At 37.3% G+C, this 24,909-nt stretch overlaps 1 protein-coding gene across 1 annotated transcript; it reads right to left on the bottom strand.

The window, feature by feature from the left end:
- Window positions 1–22,692: 22,692 nt before the first annotated feature.
- On the bottom strand, window positions 22,693–24,689 carry LOC148013834 (uncharacterized). Its single transcript, XM_087667209.1, has one exon. It carries the CDS (start codon window positions 24,578–24,580, stop codon window positions 23,429–23,431), a length of 1,152 nt encoding a protein of 383 aa, XP_087523335.1. The 5' UTR covers window positions 24,581–24,689; the 3' UTR covers window positions 22,693–23,428.
- Between the last annotated feature and the right edge of the window lie 220 nt (window positions 24,690–24,909).

Genomic DNA, 24,909 nt, shown 5'->3' on the forward strand with positions numbered 1-24,909 from the left:
CTAAAAACATGCTCTCAAAAATTGTCCAAGCTGCATGTGAAGTTTCTGCATTCTTGATATGTCCCAAGATAGTATTATCAATGATTGCAGATAGCCAGTACATCACCTTTTTATCTTTCACATTCCACTCTTTCCATACTTTTGATTCATTTGCAGTCGGAGGGATACCCATCTCTGGCTCATTTTCTTCACCTGAGACAAACTCATAAAGGCCCTTTCCGATGAGGAAGTTCGTCACACGGAACTTCCATGAAGGGTAGTTGTTTTTGTCGAGCTTCTCAATAATGGGATTTTCAATGTTCTCTGCTATTATCACAAGCAAGGATACAACACAGCAAGCTAGTCTTCTACAATCTTTCACAACACATGCACAACACTACACCAAGCAACCTTTTTCATTGATTGCTCAATAGTACATGTAATCTGTAACCTGTTTGCAGATAAACCTTATGTTTGCTTCCTCCAAACACCTCAAAAATTACAGATTCACAATCTATAACCTGCACACCCACTTTCGGTCAATATAACCAAAATCACAATGTACCCTGAAACTATTGTCTGCAACCTTGCGGCTCTAAAACAGGGCTTGAAATGGCCTCACATGCCCAAAATAACTGCGAAATAGCCCTAAAGGGCTGATTTGCAAAATATACAATGATCTACTTGCACACTAAATCTCATAGTAATCTGAGATTTTTGCTCAACCCTACTCTCGGTGCCTCCACAAGCACTATCCAAGAGAGAGAGTGGAAGAATGGGAGAGATTCTTACCCATTGCTTGCTTGCTCAAACCTTGCTTCTTCTCCTTCACTTCAGCCTTCGAAATCAGTCTCTCTCAGTGGCATGGCTCTGATACCATGTCAAGAATCGCGTGGTGGGCGGACTTGCTTGAGCTATTGCGCCACAAACACACATTGTATACACAAGAGGAAGCTCACTCAAGAACACAAGAAGAGAGATGGAGGCTAAAACGTTTTCTTGTTGGTTTTTTGTTCTTCTTCCACACACTATACAATGTACACAAAGTATAGATAAGATACAACATAAATGAAAGTGGTCTACTAAGTCAAACAGTGCATAATTGACTACACTAATCGACTGGTGCTATACCTTTGCTAGTTGTAGGTAGGTGTAACAAACTAAATATAATAAGTAATAAGTCAGTGGCCATGTGAGTATCATAATAACCACCAATGTGCTAAGTATAGATGTGCAGATCCATCTAGCCAGGTGGTCCATCATCAATGTTCGCTTGTGTTGAGCTTGCCATCTCAATACCTGTGAGTAGGAATGCCATTTCTAAGTGATACAGAAAGTCTAGAGCTTTCTCCCCTTTGTGCCAAAAAAAGCTTGGAAAATCCATGATAGGAAGATGTTGATCTAGCTCAATATAAAACAAAGACGAATACGTCTAGGCCCAAGTCATATCTTATTAAGGGTAGAATAAATGGATTCACAGATGCATTAATTTCAGCAAGACGACGAGGGTCCAACAAGCCCCTTACGATATTTTGGAACTTGAGCTTTGTGCTAACTATTATGTGCATGGTTTGCCTAGCAAGAGGAGGATAGGTCTGTACAAATCCCTATGGTTCATGTGATGCACTTAGAGTAGAATGAATATATGCACATTAAAGGAGATGTTATAATCCAAAATAGGGAATATTATGGAATTAGGGGACAATAAGATCTCTTCAACCTCTCAGCTCCAAAATAGAAGACCAACCTTTGCTGAAAATGTATCTTTCTACTAATGCACACATCCACCCTAATATTTTGAACCAATTGAAAGTTATAGAAAATAGGAGTATTCATTTATGTATTAACTACAAATTTCCACTACAAACTTTCATGAAGTGTGTTGTTGAAGCTCTAGCCTCTTAGATCCCACCATTCAAGAGATACGAAGGATTTTCTCACCAATGATTAGCCTAGATTTGGTGTGACCATCATCAACCTTGTAAAGTTCATAGGCTTCAATAGCTACCTTCTTAATTACTTTGAACCTTCTTGCTAGTAGTAGTTGAAGCACATCACCATATGTAACCTCTCGCCAATACTGCATACCATTGATGTGTAACTCCCCCTCCAAAAACTTATTAATCCCGAATTTTAAAGTGCCTTCACCACTTGAAGACACCTCGCTCCTTAGGGAGTGTCTTTACACTAGACACCAAGCACTCAACATAATGCATTGACCTAAAGACTTGATGAGAGCAAGATTTCTCTTGAAGCAAAGAAGGGTGTGTGTAATTAACTTTCTTTACCCGCATACGTGTCGTTTACTAATAAAGATTCTTCTTCTCTTGAGCTTCTTTTGGAGACCATAGTAGTACTCTTGAGCAATGAATCCCTTGAATAAGGTTTGATAAATATTCCTCCTTAGTGATCCCTTGACAAACACTTATTGAAGAAAATGACAACTCAGAAGTTTCTTCCTTCATAGAAATTGTCGAGCGTAGCTTGAGAAGTCCTCAGCGGGGGTACCAAAAATGAGAGCTGAAAAGATAAGTGGGTTGCCTCTTACCCATCCAGCCTCCAATCTTCACTAAGAGAGCTAAAGAAGGGCACCACCTAGCCAAAGGAAGGATGGGCTAGGACATCCCTTTCCTTAAAGAGAATGGAAAGAACCAAAACACAACTTCACGAGAGAGAATTTGTAACCTATCTTAATGGAAATGAAGATGATGGATGGTTAAGAGAGGTGATGGCTTCTAATTTCTCCCATGAACATATATATAACATGAGAAAATAAGGATTCCCTACCAATAGAGCATACTACAAGTCTTATTTAATAAGTTTAAGTATGAATGTAGAGGGAGAATTAGAAGAGAGTACATATGATCTAGACACCATATTAGAATATGAGAGAGAGAGAGAGAGAGAGAGAGAGAGAGATAGAGAGATGAGAAGAGAGGGAGACAAGAGAAGAAGAGGTAAAGGAATCTTGCTATTATGTATTCATAGAATGCTACATAATAAAAGAGACTCACTCATAGCTTATCTCAAAGAGATGGACTAGCATGAGGGTGTTCTAGAGTACCCTCATGTACTTGTCATTGTATTTTTTTACATCTCCATGGGCACCTTATATAGCCCCCATGAGGGATTAGATTAAGCTAATCTTTTTTATTAACATAATCCTAGCTGATGTATGGCATCTTTGAAAATATGGAGAATAGTGGATGGGACAAGTCCCCACCTTGGTCATCATGCAAGAAGCTAAGGTTGGTGGTAGACAAGCTAGAGAAAGGGAGCTAGATTACAAGAGATGGGTGTCCAAAGCACATTATTATAATATATTTACAAGAAGGATAAAATGGAAAGTTGATGTGATAAGGGTGAAAGAGAGAAGAAAAGTGCGTGCAGCCAGCAATCTGTGCCTTTGTAACTTCAAATCGGTGAAGAATCTGGAAAAAGTTTTTTCTGCAACTTTGTAGAGCAGGTCGGTCGAGCAGTGCGAAAATTTTCTTGAAATTTTCTTTTCCCTAGGATTTATTGAAATTATAAAAAACGGCTTCCAAAAGCTGCATTGACTTTAGTTCCTTACATATATATATACATATAAGCATGTGACAGAGGGGGTCCATGCTTATAAGCTTTTGTGTAAGATCCAAATGACACCATGCTGTGGACATTGACTTGTGTACAAGGGTGAGGTATCCTCTACTAATGATGGTGATAGATCCCAAATCTTGGTGATGTAGGTGGAACCCATGTGTAGTTAGAAGCTAGTCCTTTGAAAAAATTTATGTACTCACTCAACCCCTAGGTGTAACCACCTGGGCCTTTATATTCATTAGAGAGCAATAGCGCTTGGATATTGGGGTTCTCTCTTAGCCTAATAAAGAGGCATCGACTGACTCCATTATGGTTTCCCTACAATAGTAACTACTTACCATTTGTTGTCTAGGTATATTTATCCTTGATCTCATTAAGTATATTGTTTTAATCATCTTTTTTAATCCCTCTTGTTTTTTGATAGCTACATTGTAACTTTGAATCCACCACCCTTGCACAATTTTGTATACAATCTTGACCTACTAATGTCAAAGGGTCTACAAGATGATAGCACTTGATACCTTTACTTTTGTGGATGTTTCCTTATGTCTAAGTTGATGGTGAATGAGTCTTTTTATTTTCTTTCATGATTAATAAGTTCTTTGGAAAATGTTCATTGGCTTCTTCTATACTAGTTTTAGTGCAAGCACTTTGGAATTTATATATTGTTTGATGATTGAATAGGGATCAGTGAAGCCTTATATTGTAGGATAGGTAGACAAACATATGTTATTTCACAAATACTACTAGTAGCGGCTACCATGAAAGATTTTGAGAGTAAGTATCTATATCTCTCCTTTGAGGTAGCTTGTGCTATTTGAAGGTGTCGTCAAGAGAATAAACTTGGCATGTGTCTCTACGGACACATGCAAGCTTGTAAGAGGCATGGAGAGCCTTGTATATAGTCAAGAACACCTTGTCGATACCATGACTACACATGTTGTGTGAGTTTTACAAACCTGGGAAACATGTTAATTGTTGGTGGAGAACATACCCTTAACACATTTCTTATCCTAAACACTATATATGATCTTCCAAATGTGAGTGGGTTCTAGAAGGAAAGCTTATTTTTACCAATCCAAGCTTGCATTTTGTAACTTTCTTTTGTTGTAGGAGAATAATATACAAAGCTACTTTGATTTTGATATTAAAAAGTTCAAAATCACCACCATTCAATTTATTGTAGGTTGCATTACTCGACGCCATAGGGAGAAGGTGGTGCAAAGAGATGAATGGGATAGATAGTGTGTGTAGAGGTGGCATGAGGAGAAAGAAGCTTAGTTAATGGCTATGCATTCATATGAACAAGCCATATAGCAATTTGAAGTTGTTATGGTAGATGTTGAAGAATAGATACAATCTAGGGTGATTGTGGAGAGTAGGTCACAAAAAATTGATAGCAAGATATAGGGGGTGGAGAGGGGGGAGCCAAGATTGGAAGCTTTGTGGTGTGATATGGAGGATGCCACATGTCAATCCTCCCAATCCCAACCACAACTTTACCACTAGTTTCAATTTCAACCTCCCCACCGATTGCAACCATAACCTCGCCACCCATGACAATCTTGTTGTTCATGTCGCATCTACCCCTATGCTTTATCTTTTAGCCCATTCCCTCAAGGGAACTATTAACCTTGGCCTTCATGGCCTTTGCATTATAATTTCACAATGATTCATTTGTCACATTATACATAACACATTATAAAATGAAACTGAAAAAAGAAGAATTCTTATCGATATTGCTAAATTTATTGATTATAATTTTTTGATAGTATTTCCTTTTTTGTGTGCAAAATATTCTTGAAATATTTTTATTTCTTATGTGGAAAAGGCTTGTATAATGGCCTCTATTAAAATATAAGTACATAAGTTGGACTAATGGTTTTTTGACATGAATGCATAGTATTGTTTGTTATCTCTAACCCTAGGTGACAAACCCCATAACATTCCATGGGAGTGCCAGGTGGCATCGCTTAGATTTGTTTCTCGATGGACTGCTAAAAATGTGCCTGGACAACCAATAGGCGGGCACATTATAGTTGGTATTAGAACAAAACTTCGTAATCATATGTGATTGCTTAATGTATGGTTCATAGGCATATCCTAAACATAATAATCTAAGTGGTATGGCTTGATTTTCATGCACCTTCTACACCCATGAATGCTGACATGCAAGAGAAGAAATTCCATCTCTTTACACGTAAAACTAATTTCCATTTTTTTGTGTGCAAAAGGCTCCTTTTTTTTTCCTTATGTGGAAAAGGCTTGTTTAATTTCCTCTATTAATACATGTACGTGAGTTGAACTAATGGCTTTCTAACACAGATGCACAATATTGTTTGTTATCTCTTCACACATAAAGCTATATTCCTTTCTTATTAGGACCTCGTAGACATCAAGAGAGAGTAACTAGAGATAATGTAATGCAAACAAATCCTTTGATCATGTGAATGTAAAGAAAAATGGACAATGAAAGTTCACCATTTAGCCAAACATCAATATCTAGTATTCAATTTCCAGAAAACTTCCTCATGTCTTAGTCTTTTGGCACCAACTTCCTTCAAATATATTAGCATCTTTTGTGTATGAGAATGCCATGATGAAGTTTTGAGTGTCAATCATATACTTGTAGATAAGAGAATTTAGTTTCACCTCATAGGAGATTCTATTTTGTACCTTTTTATCATAGCCTGCATCCACAAACTTTAGGACAATTGGGCATTTCACTAGGAACATGGTTGTTGAGGTTTGAAATTTAGTGCTAGAGAAGAAGTCCACAAAAATGTCTAGAGGTATATAAGTAGATATTTTGCTTTACCTACTTGAAATGTTGGGCTTTAGGAATTTCTACACCTCATGAAAAAATTTGCACCTTTAACTCTATCTTATCCTTAAATCTTCTAGTGGCCATTCTCTACTCTTAAAATCTAGAAGGGAAAGGATGGAGAATGTTTTTCATTACTCATTGGTGGAGGGATGTGGTACACACGGGGGGTCTACTTATAAGAAATTATCTATCTAATTGTGTTCAAAGGATATTACGAAATACTCTTTCATTACATGCTATAAGGTCTTAAGATGATCCCTTTTACTTTACTAAACTTACAATTTTTTTTCAAATTTTAATGTAAAAATCTCTTTTTTAAATATAATCTTACAAATTGTACTAAATATAATACCCTTTCTTTTGAGATCATGTGGTATCTTACATGTTCTATAAGGTGGACTCCCCGAGGTGGTACATAAAAATGATCATAAAAGAATATACACATCTCAACTAGTATTGCTTTAGTCCTTCCTTTGTAAAGCTATTTACCAACAATGAAGATGTGAATGACATCTAGAAAATGTACCGTACATTCCACCAGCTATCACTTCTCAAGGCTTGATTGGTACAAGTCTATTGACATCAAAATGTTTATCACTTACAAGATGAATAAGAAACAAAAATCTTCATTCATATGAGAAAGTGAAGGCAGTTAGATTGCACTAAAAATTGGGTATATGGAGAGGAAGATTGGACCAATGGGCTCAAGATGAAGCTCTTTATGTATGAAAACATGTTACACACATACTTCTTTGATTGTCCTCTTAGAGGCACCAAGCCTAAAGTCCGTTAACTTGCCCTTCCAATATGATAAGAAAGGGTTGGCTATCAAGGATTCACTTTTTTTAATGCATGATTATCTAATTTTCCATTGGTATGATTAAGGGAACTCCTTGTCTTACTCATCAAACAAATTATAAGTAACTATGGACTCAATGGAAACACTAGGTTTTCTACACTGAGAAGATGCCTCCATGGAGTAGGAAAATGGAGAGTAGAAATATGTGGTAGAGTTAAGAGAAAACAAAGAGGGACTCCAAAGTCTATTGAAGAAGGGAAAGAAAGAGGAAATTAATATTAGAAAATGATAATCGCTCCAATCCATATCAAGGAAACTAATAATTAACCCACTTTACTATTGGAAAGTGATAATTACTCGAGCCATTTCAATAAACCTAAAAATTCTAAAAAATATCTAAATTATTTTTCAAAAATATCAAAATTTTATTTTTTAAAAAGTCACATAATGGAAGCTCCTCATTGGTGGAGCACACACACTCTCTCTTCTTGCTAAAAGGTCAAAAAGTGACTTCGAACTCTTGCTAATTGCACACTTGGTGCACTAGCACTTGCCCTATGTGGTAAAATAAAAGGTGGCACTACATCCTAGAAAGAAAAATTCATTGATTCCACTTCCTTAACAGGTTGCTTATACATCTTCATCTCATTGAATATCACATCATTACTATATGGACAATCTCTCTACCTTCTAGATCCCAAATACAATAACCTGTCTTGCCACTCTGTCCATAGGCCAAAAAGATACACAAGTGGATTCTTATTCTAATTACACATTTTCTTTGTCACATGCACATATGTTTTACAACCAAACACTCTTAAGCAATCATAATTAGGGGGACTTCTTGCTTAACCATGCCTCTTTAGGAATGCCACCATCCAAAGTAGTATTAGGTGACATGTTTATCAAATGTATAGCAGTCACCATAGCCTCAACCCGAAATCCTTGAATAAGACAAACATTAAATAATATCCTCCACATCCTTTCATATATTGTCATATTCATACACTCTTGAATACCATTTTGGGTAGGATTACCAAGTGCAATGAGTTCTCTTTTTATTCCACATGCTTCACAAAAATTTCAAACATATTCTTCACCACTATTAGCTTTGAGATACTTAAGTCTCTTGCTAAAGTTATTTTATGTAAGTACAAGAAAATTTAGAAAAATACAGCCTCGTCTTTCCTACCCATAATAAAACCCCACACTTTTTTAGTTGCATCATCAATGAAAGTAATAAAATAGGACGTTCCCCTATAGATTGTGTAGGCATATGCCCACATATATTGCTATGCACTAAGTCAAGGGGCTCACTTCTTTTCATGTTTAATTTTTTCTTATGAACCGAATATACATGCTTTCTATATATACGAAAGATTTAGAAAATCAAGAGAAGGCAAGTAATCTAGATTAGATAGCATTTTCATTCCTTTTCTAGAAATATGTCCCAGCTAGTGATGTCATGAAGATACATTTGACTACTTGATTATTGCAATTACATGATTTTTTATAAAAATTACATAAAGGGAATACAAAACACCACATTTGACTCCTCTAGCAATAACAAATGATCCATTGTGGACTCTCCATGTGATCAACTCCTAAAAGTTGAGTCACTTTCTTTTGAGCTTGCATTTGAGTTGCAATACGTCAATGAATGATGTTCTTGCTCATTTGTGAACAAATATGCATGGATAGCATGACGATCTACATAGCTCATGGATTGCTACAATATATACATCATAGTATCCACTCTTGCAGCACTTGTTGTATATAGGAGCAGCCTAGCAATAATATTTAAAACTCTAAAATTTGTAATTTGCAACCTATGTGTCAGACTACTTGCTTAGTGCTCTATGCAAGATGTTCACATAGGTTCTTTGATTATGTTTAGGGCCCTTACTTTTTGGATCCATAGATTTCTCCTTAAGGCATTCACCCTCTGTTAATGTCCTTCAACTGCCCCCTACCTTGGAGTGACTACATGCTTTGTACAAGAAGCCAATTCACTTCCCTTAGCGGCATTTGGTGTAGTTCACATAGCCCTTGTGGGAGCAGTTGGTTTCAATGGGGAAGCCAACAATACTTTGATCTATGGCTTCTCTCTCTTCTTGAGTTGCCCTCTCTAGAAATCTCTTAACTAACTTGCACACATGACCAACAATGGATGCAAGTGGGGAGCTATCCGCTTCACCTAAATGTGACAACAAATAACCTATAGCACCACTCATCCATACATAATCTGCAAGATCTTGCCATCTTGTGATAGGAATATTATTGCATGCTCAGCAACTCTCTATCTTTTTCCACCTTCTGTGCATCCAACATGCTCTTTGTAGTACTTAACCAAGAAGTTCAAGGGTTTCCAAAGTAGCGCTAGCTTCTTCAAAATTTGTGTGACTTAGCAACTGATGTTCCTAATGTCCCTAATCCATTACTTTCTCATTTAAAGCATACACCCCTTGTAAATGTCCTTTAGCTACTTACAAACCCTTCCTTAGAATAGGTGTTTTATGCTTTACCAGAATTAGTGCTTTCCTTAGAGCACTTGTCAATTGGAAGAAAGAATAATTGATGCTCTTTGTTTCCCTAGAATTATTGCTTCCTCTCCGTCAATATCATTTTGAAGTCGATGTTGATCACATCTCATAGATTGGTACTTCACTTGAAACAAAGAGTAACATGTGGTCTCCCATATTGTCTATTGCTCCATCTTTGCCTCTCCTGATGGTGCCAATGCTATGTATTAAGAATCTTGATTATTAGGCACATGCTACTATTCAGGGGTGTTGGATTGTTTGTTGCTAATATTTGAAGTTAAAATAATGAGATGGTTTTCCTAGTGTTTCAAAGGCATGTCCACACACCATGCATCATGCTATAGGAGCCACTTCACTTCATGGTACAAGCTTTGCAAGTTGCTCTTTGCATTCTCCCAAGATAAGCCTCATCTCTTACAAAAAGATCCTTGTGTTTGTCAAGTTTTTTCCCCTAACATGGGTGGTATGCTTTCAGGCATCATCAAATCCTAGGTGCATGTGAATCATCTAGCATTCTATCTATGATTTCTCATTGTGTTTCTTTGATTCATCTTCAGACAATTTGTCTGCAAAACCAACCTTACCTTTCTCCATTTCATGTTTAGATAACTCCCTTTCTATAGGTTCCAAGCTTTCTATCTTGCTTCGAGGATCCTTGCAGTATTTATTGTGCATCTCTTATTTGTTCATTAGCTCCATAAGAGAATTATGCTGATTGAAATTCTTTGTTCTAGCATGATTATCATCACTATTTGCAAGCAAAGGATCATCCTTACTACTTGCATAACTACCCATAATGCTTCTTGCCAATAGAGATACCACACAACATGCTTTAACCCCTTGTTGAGATCTTCATTTTAATCAATCATCCAACCATCATTTCTCTTGTAGAAGCTTCCGGGACTTTACAACTATTTTCTCTTTTTTGGTGGCAACAACAACAATCCCTTCTTCTTGTGATTTTCTTAGCCTTCACACTAGCATCTTCCCTATAGACTTAAATTGATGGCTATATCACAAATAATAATACTCATGCTCAACCTAAAGATCACAGAGGAAGGAGATGGAAGTAGTAGAACTCCTTGATTGATACCTCCTTACTTCATTTTCACAACACCTCCTTTATTTTAGATTAGGCATCCCTCTTGACCTTTTTGTAGATCTCTATTTTATCCACTCCAACTTTTTCTATGTACTTAGAAGTCTCTCTAGAGACTATCATCAAAATAAGAACCAACCCTCTTCCTAAATCAAAATAGCACATTGAACTATAATTTCCATAGTTGCACCATGAAGATTGATGCCTTTCTGGTGATTATCCACAACCCCATGCCTCGTGGTGGCCCTTTTACTTGCAAAACAATAGCTAATCAATCCACTTCTAGCCCCCGGCCTCTAGGCATCTCAGCCTCTCTCTCTTCTTTAGTTTCCTCAACTTGGTGTCCTAACTACTCAAAATAGTTAGTCCCCCATAAGCGGTCTTTTAATTCTCCTACTAGCTCAGCACAACCCATAATCACTATGATGTTTAACAATTGAATCATCTTTCTTCTATGGTTCCCATCTCCCTCATATCAATCTTCACCTCTTCTTCATGGCTGTCATGGTCAATTTTTTGCACCCAAGCCCCAAGAAAACATGAAGTTGTGCCTTTCTAAAAAACTACAATCGTATTATAACTTAAAATTACTATCTAGTCTACAAATGACCTTTGAAGATACTCTACAAGTTGGGGTGTGCATTGGATGTAACAAATTATCCATTAGATGCCAATTGAGAGCAAACATAGCTCTAAAAGTGCCTTCTCGTGGAAAATTGAAGCAGATTTGAGAGCTTGTAATCTACCTTTAATCATCAACAGTACATGTAGAGTTTCCAAGGCTCCATTTCCATTAGCGTACAAAACTTTCTGGCCTCCATTTTCCCCTCCTAACAGCATCGTCCCAAGAGCTCATGTTACATAACCAAAATAAAAAAATTTCTTACTTCTTTGCTATCTTTTTTTTAATGGCCATTTCAAACTGGTCCGGAGGACAAACTGATGCCAAGAGGCATACTCCATGGTGGATTCCGTGAGGTTTTTATTCCATGGTGGATTCCGTGAGGTTTTTTGGTGGATTCCATAAAACTATATTTATTTGTCGGGGCTCGTACACAAGGTGGATTTCTTGTGCGAGAAGTTGACAGGGACGCCTGTCCTTTTTGGGTGTCATATTAATTTAATGTGCATATGGGTGATTCCACCACGGGTGATTGTGCAAAATAAATATTAAATTAATGGACGTTTATGATAGAGTTTCAACCTATTTAATTATTTTGTAGTTGAAGACTACTAGGTATTCACTTTTGTGGGTTTTATCTTATTATTTTCTAACAATTGTGAATGCTTCAGTTCATGTGTAGAGCAAACAACGGTGGCATTGGAAAGCACCGGGTGATGGCGTGTATTTAGATTACCTAGAAGAATTATTATTTTTTATGGGCGCACACCTTATCACTAAAGGCATGTCATCAATATTTATCTAGGTGTCTTATTTAGTAAAGCACTTGACAAACATTTATTATTTTGTATGTACATAAACACTCAATTTAAATATTTCATTATTGGACATTGTATTTGGACAGAACCCAATTTTTGGGATGCCCAAATGCTTTACTCTTTACTTGGGCAAAAGAAAATACAAAAACCAAAAGCATGCTAATTGTAAATTGGACTATTTTTTAGCTTGGAGATTAATAAATCTATAAATACATGCATTGTGAAGCACTCACACAAGGCATAGGGGGAGATTGCACCCAATTGGTCTTATTGTCTCATTCATGCAAACACTCTTCTTGCTTTTATGAAGCTTTTGTAGAGTTCTTTGTTCTTGGGGATATTCCGATGTTCACTACGCGTGCATACATCATCCGATTCGCGCACCATTGGTATTAGAGCGAAGCTGAGATCAAGGGCTTCCAATTACTTACCATCTTGCGCGAAGGCGGAGCTCCTGGAAACAAACAGGCTCTATAGGTTGTCTCACGATGAACCGTCAATAGAGGTGTGTTCCTAGCAGTGAAGAACCCCCTACTATGCTCTCACATCACAAAGGACCTCTCCCAGGAGGTGGGAGACAACTTCTAAAGATCCTTTGTAAGCAGTCTTTGTTACAGAGAGAAGAAAAGAATAAATTTCATTAAGTTTGAGCTTATAAGATTAAAAAGCTTAAGAAAGACTTAATCTCTCCAAAATCTGATGATCGATGGTGGGAGGATATACTCAACGGCGTTGATTTTGATCAGCAGACGTGTCGTTGTCTTGCAATGATTGATTCAAATTATTAAGCTTTTTAAAGATTAAAGTTTCTAAGCTTAATAAAGCTTAAAATTTTCAATCTTTAATCTCCTTCATAGGGGTGTTCACACCGAATTACTCCTGAACCAGTTTTGTAGTCCCAGCAAGCCTCAGTTCACACCTGCAATTTGGTAGAGTTGATTCACAGCAAGCAGGCTATCACATGCAGTCTACATGGAATAATTTTTCGCTTGGAAGAAGACCTTCGTCATCAATTGTCATACCCGTGAAAAAGTAAGATCGTAAAAGAAAAAGCCATTTTTTTAAAAAAAAGAAAGCCTTGTACACCCAAATTTAAGCTACCCTCATTCTTCTAACGAGATTTCGAGTGTGTGAGGTTATTTGAGATTTTTATGGGATGTCGGATCAAAACACGGAAGATTTTATGGGCGAAGGTGATTTTCCAGAGCTGACTATGGAGCAAAAATTGGATCTAATTATGATACAACTTCAAGAAGAGTGAGCACATCAAATTTTGCAAGCAGAAGTGGCTACACTTCAATGATCCACTGTCAATCAAGATGGAGCGCAACCTGAAGATGTTATTTGATGTATGCTTCGTGACACTCGATGCACATTCTCTTAGAAAAGAAGCCAAGATAAGTAAAAGAAATTTCAAATTCTGTACTTTTAATGGGCAATGTGACAGCAACATTGTTCTTTCTTTCATTAGTCAGTTTGATGACTATTTTCATGAAGAGCAATATGTTGAAAAAGATAAACTTAAATGCATCACTAACCATCTAACAGACAGAGAATTGTTATGGTGGACTGTTTTCCGCAAGAGTGTTGATTGTTTCTCTACTTAGGAGGCCTTTCAAAAGAAATTTTTACAGAATTTCCTTCCACCTCAATTCCATAAAAAAGCTATCAGCAGTGGAATCTTCTACAACAAAGAGATTGTGGATCTATCCCGCAATACACTGAGCATTTCTAGAGTGCTTTACTACAACTTTGAATACTTGATGATGTTCATGAGACGATCCACAAGCGCAAGTATATATCCGGTTTGCTTGATCACTTCTATGCGGAAGTGAATATGTTCAAGTCAAAGACATTGGAAGATGTGATGTCTTTAGCGCATGATGCTGAAGATAAAATTCGTGGATGAGAAAAGTGACCACAATAATTTTCAACTAATGGTAACTTTGGTACAAAGCAATTCAATTCTAACTTTCGAAGATTCAATCAAAATCGCTTTATTACTTATTCTTTCCATAAACCCTAGACTCGACCTACCCCCTCATTTACCAACAAACATAAATTCAAACCCTAAGCCTTCACTCCAGTCAAATCCCAACATGCCCAAATTTCTAGCCCTTACCAATAATGTCACCAAAGCAAAGCCTATAGTTTGCTACAAGTGTCAAATCCCAACATGCCCAAATTTCTAGCCCTTGCCAATAATGTCACCAAAGCAAAGCCTATAGTTTGCTACAAGTGTCATCAACCTGGACACTTAGCAATGAATTGTCGATCCAAGAAGCAAGCTATTCAAATCAATCACTTGGGAGCAATTAAAGACGAAAACCAGGACTTCATTGAAGATGATGATGATATCGGCGATGCTCCAGATACTTTACTAGATATGCCAAATCCTCATTCATTATTAACGATGAAATGTTTTGTGCATGGTCAAGAAAAGATTGTTTTGCATAATGATGGAATGATTTTATTTTCACAAAGTTGGTAAAATAATTAAATTTACCTACTGTTCCAACTCATTATCGCATAAATGTTGCATTCTTAGGCACTAGATACAATGGTACACAAGAAGTTTGTGATTTAGAAATTAAAATTGGTGATTATGTTGAGTGCAGAAATTTCTTGGTTGTGCCTTTGCAAGCTAGTGATATTATTTTAGAAATGCCTTGGCATCACAAATATAATCCCGACATAGATTATTCCACACATTTCATGAAAATTCATCTTAACGGAAAACAAATCACATTACATGGAGCACACACCTTTGATAATTTTTCATTGCTTAGTCACACACATGCTAAATGTGCATTGAGAAAAGGCAGCAAATCATACTTAATATGGGTGAATGAAATTGAAGCTAAGGAAAATCAAATGCATCCTAGGCATGGCAATTTGTTTCACAATTTAAAGATTGTTTTGCTACTGATTTACCCCCTGATTTACCACCTACACGTCCCGAAGACCATAAAATAAACTTGATCCCAGGTTCTCAACCACCATGTAAAACACCTTATAGACACAATCAGATTGAACAAAAAGAAATCCAAGCACATGTTGAATAATGTTGAACCAAGGACTCATTAGGCCCAGTAGTTCTCCTTTTGGTACACATGTCCTATTAATTAATAAGAAAAATAATACTTATAGGATGTGCATTGACTATCGTGCCCTAAACAAGATCATTGTTAAGAATAGATATCTGATCCCTAGGATAGATGACCTCATGGATAAACTACAAGGAGCCACTATTTTTAGCAAGATAGATCTCAAATCTGGGTATCATCAAGTATGATTGGATACACCTGACATTTTCAAGACTGCATTTAGAGCTCAGTTTGGTCATTATGAATTTCTTGTTATGCCTTTCAGTTTGACCAATGCACCAGCTACATTAAGTCGTATGATGAATCATATATTTTTAAAGTATCAGAATTGTGTGATTTTTTTCTTTGATGATGTATTGGTTTTCAATAAGAATGAGAAATTTGAGCATTATGAACATCTATCTTTCAAGTTTCAAATTGTTGAAAGAAAATCAATTATATGCTAACCCTGACAAGAGTGAATTTTTTCAAACCCAAATTGAATACTTAGGTCACATTGTTTCTTTTGATGGTATTCATGTTGATCCTAAAAAGACAAAGTCAATTTTGACTTGGCAAATCCCTAAAAATGTGCATGAGTTACGTTCTTTCTTAGGTCTTGCCAGTTTTTATAGAAAATTTGTGAGAAATGTTTCATTGCTTGCATTGCCTTTGACGAAATTGTTAAAGAAAGGTGTTGTGTATCATTGGTCTGACAACCAACAAAAGTCTTTTGATTTATTGAAACATGCTTTAACACATGCACCTATTTTGCAATTACTTGATTTTAATCTACCATTCTTTTTAGTAGTCACTGATGCTAGTGGATTAGGAACAGGAGCTATCCTCATGAAAGATTCACATCCCATAGCCTATTCTAGTTGCAAACTTAAACCCTCTGAATTGAAATATTCCATCTATGATAAAGAATTGTTAGCTATAGTTCAAGCCTTACGTCAATGGAAAAATTATCTAATGGGATCCAAATTTATGATCCAAACTGACCAACAAAGTATCAAACATCTCCTTAGTCAGCCACAAATTTTTGACCATTATATTAAGTAGGCTGCTTTCATTCAAAGTTTTCATCCACTTATCCAATATCAACTCGGAAGAGAGAATGTTGTTGCCGATGCATTGAGTAGAAGACGAAGTATCCATAATATTTTCGTTCTATCTTTTGATTCCCTTATTCCTATGAACGATACCTATGATCATGACCCCAGTTTTCAAGCTGATTGGAACAAATTGGTTGCTAATAACTGGATTCCAATTGATTCGTTGTCTTATTCTTATGGATTTATGTTTTATGAGAAAAGATATTGTGTCACTATTCAATTTAGATCATTTGTGTTACACGAAATTCATTGTCCTCCATATCAAGGCCATAGAGTATTATTTTCACTCTAAGAACATTGATTGAAGATTTTTATTGGCCACAAATGGAATCTGATATTTCTAACTTTATTTCTAAGTGTTTAATTTGTCAAAGAGTCAAGCGACACCACGGTAGACAATATGGTTTATTAATGCCTTTATCAATTCCTAAACGTCCATGGGAATATATTTCAATGGATTTTATAACTAGTTTGCATAACACACAAGCTAATTATGATATGATTTGGACTATAGTAGATTGATTTAGCAAACAAGTATATTTTCTACCATGTAAGAAAACATTAACTGCATCTCAAGCTGCATAATTGATTTTGAAGATTGTTTTCACTAATCATGGTTTGCTAAAAGTTATTATTTCTGATCGTGATTTTAGATTTTGCAATAATTTTTGGACTACTTTGTTTGCTAATTTGGGTACTAAGATTGATTTCTCATCTGCATTCCATCCTGAAACCAATAGGCAAACAGAAGCTACTAACAGTACAATTCTAGATCTTTTACGTGCATAATTTCAAAACCACAAACATGGGATACACACTTGCATCTACTTCAATTTGTGTACAATAATACACCACACATAGCTACTCATAAAGCACCTTTTGAAATCATTTATGAACATAGATTGCATATACTTGTCACATCATTATCGAACAAAGTTGAAGATGCTGATGATATTGCCAATATGCATGCTACTATTTTTGCTCAAGTTAAAGTCATGATTGCGAAAGCCCACCAATCATACACTAAACAAGCTAATAAGAAAAAAAAAACCATGAGTTTCAAAGTTGATGATTATGTATAGTTACGCATTGAAAAGAGAATATTGCAAAGTGTTGAGAAACACCATGTTGTTAAATTACCACCTAGATTTTATAAACCTTTCAAAATAATTCACAAGATCAATGACAATGCATTTAAATTAGAACTACCCCAACAGTGTAATATACAAAATACTTTTCATATTAGTTTACTATGACCTTTAGAGGCCAATTACCTGTCCGCCTTATATATGAAAACCCTCCTTTGTTAGAAGAAAAAATTGAAATCCTTGAATTTGAAACTATTCTAGGCACTGCCTATATGACACTAGAACTAGCTGTAGATGCTCTAGATATTTGGTTAAGTTTAAAAATCATCCTGTTGAAGAAGCCCAATGGATGCACACCCACGACCTAAGTGCTTACCCCTCACTACTCGCTCCACATTGAGCTAATAGCAATCATCCTGTTGAAGAAGCCCAATGGATGCACACCCACGACCTAAGTGCTCCACATTGAGCTAATAGCAATTGAGGACAATTGCTATCCCACCCTGGGGGTATGATGCCAAGAGGCTTATCCATGGTGGATTTCGTGAGGCTTTTATTCCATGGTGGATTCCATAAAACTATATTTATTTGTCAGGACTCGTACAGAAGGTGGATTCCTTGTGCGAGAAGTTGACAGGGATGCCTATCCTTTTTGGGCATCATATTAATTTAATATGCACATGTGTGATTCCACAGAGGGTGATTATGAAAAATATATATTAAATTAATGGATGTTTATGAGTTTAGAGTGCACTCTAGTTAAGTTAAGATTAGGATAGAGTTTCAACCTGTTTTTAATTATTTTGTAGCTGAAGACTACTACGTATTCAATTTTGTGGGTTTTATCTTATTATTTTCTAACAATTGTGAATGCTTCAGTTGATGTGTACAGCAGGCAGTGGTGGCATTGGGAAGCACCAAGCGATGGCGTGTATTCAGATTACCTAGAAGAATTACTATTTTTGATAGACACATGTCTTATCACTAAAGGCACGGCATGAATATTTATTTAGGTGCACTTATTTATTAAAGAACTTGACAAACATTTATTATTTTGTATGCACGTAGATGCTCGATTTAAATATTTCATTATTGGACATTGTATTTGGGCACAGCCCGATTTTGGGATGCCCAAATGCTTTAATCTTTAATTGGGCAAAAGCAAACACAAAAGCCAAAAGCATGCTAATTGTGAATTGGGCTATTTTTTAGCTTGGAGATTAATAAATCTATAAATACATGCCTAGTGAAGCACTCATACAAGGCATGGGGGGAGATTGCACCCAATTGGTCTTCTTGTCTCATGTCATGCAAACTCTCTTCTTGCTTTTATGAAGCTTTTGTAGAGTTCTTTTTCTTGGGGACCTTCTGGCGTTCACTACGCACGTATACAATATCCGATTTATGCACCACGAACAAGTCCAATTCTGAAATAAGTGGGCACAGGAGACCTTTTCACAACTATCCCAATAGCTATTAAATTCTAAATAACAAAAGTCATGAGATTTTTGATTGTTCATGCAAGGATTGAGGAAGCTATCGGTTGTTAGAAAGGAGCTAGGTATATCACCATGTATGGATGGATGCATGTAAGTTGTATAGCCATGAATAGGTAGATGATGCAAGTTGTATGGTGTGGAATAATCTATTTGCCTCTATTGCATCATAGGCACTATTATGCGACATTCGAGTAAAGTAGGAATGCAATGTGAAGCAAGGTAGATTTCCTCTTGAGTGTGAGTACATTTTTAATATACACCTATGGTGGCAACGAAGCACATTTGAATATTTGATCATCTTACCCCAAACTATTTTTGAATTGATTATGTATCTTTTTGATACAGAGAGGGATGGTTTATATGGCACACGTGTTGGGATAAAGACTGCCCATCTTTCTCACTAACCCTAACTATATAAGTACACACTCATTCTTTATTTTTTAATGATAAAAAAATAAGGTGATGTGCTCACAAGTGAGCAATTGGAGGCACTAAACATAGCATCCTCTGTGTGTGTGTGTGTGTGTGTGTGTGTACAATCTCCATTCTCATTGCAGCTCCAACAATTGCTATCAAAGTGGGAGGAAGTTTCTAACTAGCACTACCAAATATAAATCTTTAGAGTCTCCATTTTGGATGAGATTTGGCAAACACAAAGAGGTCAACAAATTCTTAGGAAGGCTCTAAGAGCTTAGTCTGCTTCATTTTTCAATATGAGGCTATTATGAGATCTGTTTTAGATATGTACGTGTTGTACATGCTATTTCATCTTTTTCTGCAATTTTGCACTTTAGTTAAGGACTACATTGTTCACTATAGAGACATATTTAGGTTATCAGGCACTATTGTTAACCAATGACTGAATGATGGGCATTTGACTTGCCCACCATGATTTTGATTGCACCTAACTCGTAAGTAGTGGATTGTGTATAAACAAGTTTACATATGTGTTATACTAGCATGTTTGTTTTTGCTTGTGCTTGAAGAGCATGAACAAGGGACTAGATTGTCTTATCTAGCAAGCCTGAAAAGGCAACCTTGTTGAGTCTATGAGGAAAAGGGATGGAAAGAGAGCTTGGTATATTGGATTAAAGTAGTGATTGTGTTAATCATACAAATCTTTGTTTTAGAGTGTTATGTGCACAACATATCCATGGCAAGGATTGCATTCATTTATCTTCCTCATTTGTTTAGGTATTTGTTGGTCATTGCCTTGAATTTCGATTATTAGAGAAAGGCTTGACCATTTTTTAAGTTTAGATTTGTGAATTCTAGATGCATCTTGGCTCTTAAATGTTGTTACCAAGCAATTTGTGTGATTATGTTTTGCAGTCCACAAGGCCACAAGTTTAAAGCAAGTCAAGGAGGAAGCAGAGAGGGGAGTCTCGGCATACCGAGCCCAATGGAAAGCTAAGTTTAGGAAGAAACTCGCAAAGGTGTTGATGACTTGTACTAGCCTTTTGATGTATCTCAATGGCTCTTCCTTTAGTAAAATTTCCTAGGCAAAGGGTCTTGTTTTTTGCTTTCCAACATGTGTCATGCACATGAGAAGGGTTTGCAGCACTACAATGCAACAGGAAAATTTGGTATCATCTTCTTGCATTAGTTCTAAAGTTTAATTCTCCCATGTGTGAATGTGACAAGCAAATTTGTTGGATCTGTTGCACAGTATTGTACACCCTTAAATTTGCTCAATCATGAAGCATCAAATTCAGACCCTTGAACTCATTACAAGTGCTTTCAACTTTAAATGTTAAGATTGAAGTTCTAAAGGAGGCCAAAATGAGTTGTCCCTCAGTTACATTGGCTTTCTAGTTGTTTTTCTTCACTAACTTGATTTATTTATTGAACAGTACTTAGACTAGGATAAGTGATCGTATGTGCATGAGCTAACATGAACTAATTTTTTATACAACTATGAATGAGATGTCTCATTGAAAAATGGATTAATGTTGTCACAAATTGAGTGATCGCTGTTGAATGGAAATTCTTCGATTCTTGGACTCAAAGGTTTTTCATTTAGATAAGCAATAATTTATGTGTTGTTCAAACAATCTTCCCATTCATCTTGTATGTTTTGCAATGATGCTAGTTCGTGGTAGATATGTTCATAAGCATAGTTACATGCTTAGCATTAGATAGGCAGCAATGTTCTAGCTACTTAATTAGTCTTCCTTGCTATACTTGGTGCACATATCCATTTCTTTGTGAATGTTGATTGTCCATGTAGATGTTTATAAGAGGCCATACATGATTGCTTTTAACTTGTTTAGAGGGCTTTACATTGATATAGCTCATTGTAGGATGAATTTTTTTCACTAAACTAGAGATTCCGAGTCTAATATTAAATGACTAGAAGAAGAAACCCGGTAGAAAATAGAACTACTCACACAAGAGGCATCAAAAGTTGCACTAGAGTTATTTATTCAAATAGGTCAACTTGTTTATTATATTTTATTGTTTATTGCAAGTGGTGCAACGTACCTAGGCAACAACCACCAACATTGATTGTCAAGACATGCATTGAGTCCTCTAAAGTAGTTGTGGAGTAGCACATTGCCCAAATGCAACAATAGAAATGACATGGTAGCAAGAATGGTGATGTTAGAGGAGTAGGCAATACCACTTCCACCAAGGCATAGTTGGTGGATGAGATGAGCATAGGTGATTTTGTGGCAGGCATGTGTCCACTAAGGCACTTCTCTTGTTGTGAGGAATGTAGGAGTGTGTCCTACTCCAAAAAATCAATGTTAAGTGGAGGTAGGATGATTAGTCAATTGTGAAGAAATTGAGTGTAGCCAAAGCTACCATGAAAGCTCAAATTTTTTAGTTCACAATTGACTTAGTGAGTTTGGGACATCAATGTCCGTGGTAACTTAAATCAATGTCCGTGAATAACATAGAGATCAGGATCACAAAAATTTGGATGCATCTCATCAAATATTGGAGCATTGATCTTTAGTTGGTAATGTGGGTTTGGTAACATGTTCTAGTGTTGGCGATTCATTGACAAATATCATATATGTTGCAATATTACTGGAGCCAGTTTATGAGATGCGAGAGGTAAATATTGGAGCATACTTTGTGAGCAGAATGAAAGGTAAATAAGGCAGTTGGAGTTCTTTCAAGTCAAAATTTAGAGAGAGGCTTGATACCTATAAGAGACTATCACAATTAGGGGGTGAACTAAAAATAATTGATTTGGTTAGGGTAATGTAGATGATAAAATGCTGCTTCATGAAGTTAAAATTAAATCGTTGCAATTGGTATATAGATAATGTATGTTACAATGCTACTATATAGTAAAACTTTCTATGTAAAGATTTTTGAAGCTATGTTACTATGTAGAAGTTTATTATCCTAAACTTATGTAGTAACTTTTTCGATGAAGTTGCTATATAGGAACTTGTGATTAAGTAAACTTTCTATATAGAAAGTTGAGTAGAAAAAGCTTTCTATATTGAAAAATATCTTTCTAGATTGGCAACCTAGTAAAGATTCATTTTTTCTAGATTAGACTTTTTCTAGTTATGTATAAATGTAACTAGCAATTTCTGTTTTTTTTCCTTACACAGGAAGTGGTTTGGAGTTCCTTGTGTAATTTGCAGAGTTAGCTTGTAAATTGTACAACCAACAACAACAAGAGCACAATGCCCATATTGCACTTCACTGCAACGACTAATTAGTCTAGTAGGGATTCGTGACGAGATAACAAGACGAAGCCATGACATGATATGCAATACTTCGATGCAGTAAATTTGCTTGGAAAACCACGATTTCTTGCAATTTGTAAAGCCACAAAACACCCAAAGGAATGCGCGACCTATTGCGATACTAGGAAGACACGTTTGTTGATAGAAGACCAAGTGGCCCCGAATACGGCCGAGATGGGAATTTCTCAGCAGCTAGCTCTTCGGTGCTTACTGAGTCATTGGATGTTAGAGATGGGGAATGGAATGATTGATCGGTTTTTCAATTAGTAGCTTTGGAGAAGAATACTGTGGTTGATCCATGACTCCAAGATCCCGGTCCAGATGCTTGACAAGGAATATGGATCTGTCCCATGACTCCCGTCCATATGCTTGTCAAGAAGAAGGGATGATGATCCATGGCTCTCAAGGCCATGCAGGATAGGCTATATGCTCCACTACATGGTGTGCAAAAGAGAGAAGGGACAAGCCCATATATGCTGTACAGAAATGTACAAACGTGAATTAAGGGAAGGCCCATGTAAGAGCGCTGTGGCAATACGTACAGGCTGAAGGGATCAGTGGCATGGGCATCTGTTATGAGACCACTAGCACACATAGAAATGGAGTGGCTTATATGTGCTCTTCATCATCACTTGTTGCAAAACTGAGTGGAAAGTCACATGCAAATGATGCACTGAGGGCTACTAGGCCCAGATGATTGTAGTGCCACAAGCAAGTAATAGTTCACCATGCTCACCCCAATGCCGGTAGCAAGCATCCTCCTGCTTTGGAAGTCCTCTGGAGGATAGAAGCTCTTGCTGCAGCTCTTGGATGGATCACATGGGTCCACCATGGATGATGACGATACCCTTGGCCATGCACATCTTGGTCCCTCCACCATGGCTGCCGCTTCCTTCTTCTTCTTTTGCTGCTCTGCAGCTGCAGCGCAAGCATCGACTGAGGAGCTGCTGGGCATATTCATCATACGGGAGCTGCTGCTCTGTGCAGATGCAGAATTTGTTGCAGAGTTAGAGGTCGTCATCATCATCCTGATGGAGCTGCTTTGTGTTTTGCCATTAGTTACTCTTGGCCATGCACACTTTGCACCTCCCTCTATCACCTGCATCACAGCTTCTCCTTGATCAGAGTTCCCATTAGCCTGCATCGTCAGACCATGTTTAATCTCTCTGGGCCAAGCACATCTTGGGCCCTGTGGCTCAAGCATATTAACGGCCTGCCTCTCCCTCTTCAGCGTACGTGTAGATGAATTTCTCACAGCCATCTCTGCAAGCACACTTGTGGACGTAAAATTCATACTAGAACTACTGGATGCCTCCATAGCCTGATTAAGGTGGCTGGGGTCCTTCCTAGGCCACGCACATCTTGCAAAGACGGATTCCTCTACCCCCAAAGAATTATCTGCAGCTGCAGATGGATTCTCTGCAGGAAACTCATCCTGTCTGACTTCCTCTCGCCCGTCTTCCTGCAAGAAGGGCAAGGGGACCCGCTTCTTTATCTCGTTGATGAGAGTACTGTAAGGGAGCTCGGGCAAGAGGAGAAGCGCCTGCCTGCTGATGGAAGAGAGGGATTGAGTGCCGGTAAAATGGACAGCTTTGACAAGAGAGGGGACGGGGGGGCTGCTTACAGAGAAGGGCCAGAAATTAGGGGTCTCTGATGATGACGACGACGGCGACGACGTCGATGGGAAGCTGCGAGACTTCGGATCATGCTGTTTTGATCTGATCATGATGAGATGGAAGGAGGTATGATTGGCAGGGGGGGCGGGATGCAGGACGCCGAGAAAGCCCTCAGAGGCAACAACAGCCATGGCGATCGAGGTCTCCAATTAGACAGACACAGAGAGAGAGAGAGAGAGAGAGAGGTGGTATAATACGCAAGGGATGCATCCTGGCGTATGTTTAAATTTATGAAGAGGCCTTATTACTTTTCTTTATTGGAAGGAGATAAGAACGAGGCTCGTCACCCCCGTCAGACCAAAATCTCTCCTCTCTCCCTCTTGCCCCCTCTCTCTCTCTCTCTCAACAAGACTTCTCGTGGTCCCCTTGCTGACTCAGCCTACACAACTCGTGGCCCATGGAATTTCTTTCCCTTTGGCCTCTAGCTACCATTGTAGCACGCTTCTCTCAATTTTTGGAG

This window comes from Lygodium microphyllum, chromosome 25 (assembly GCF_053477565.2).
Source record: "Lygodium microphyllum isolate KBCC chromosome 25, Lygodium_microphyllum_v1.1.10, whole genome shotgun sequence".
Taxonomy (NCBI): Eukaryota; Viridiplantae; Streptophyta; class Polypodiopsida; order Schizaeales; family Lygodiaceae; genus Lygodium; species Lygodium microphyllum.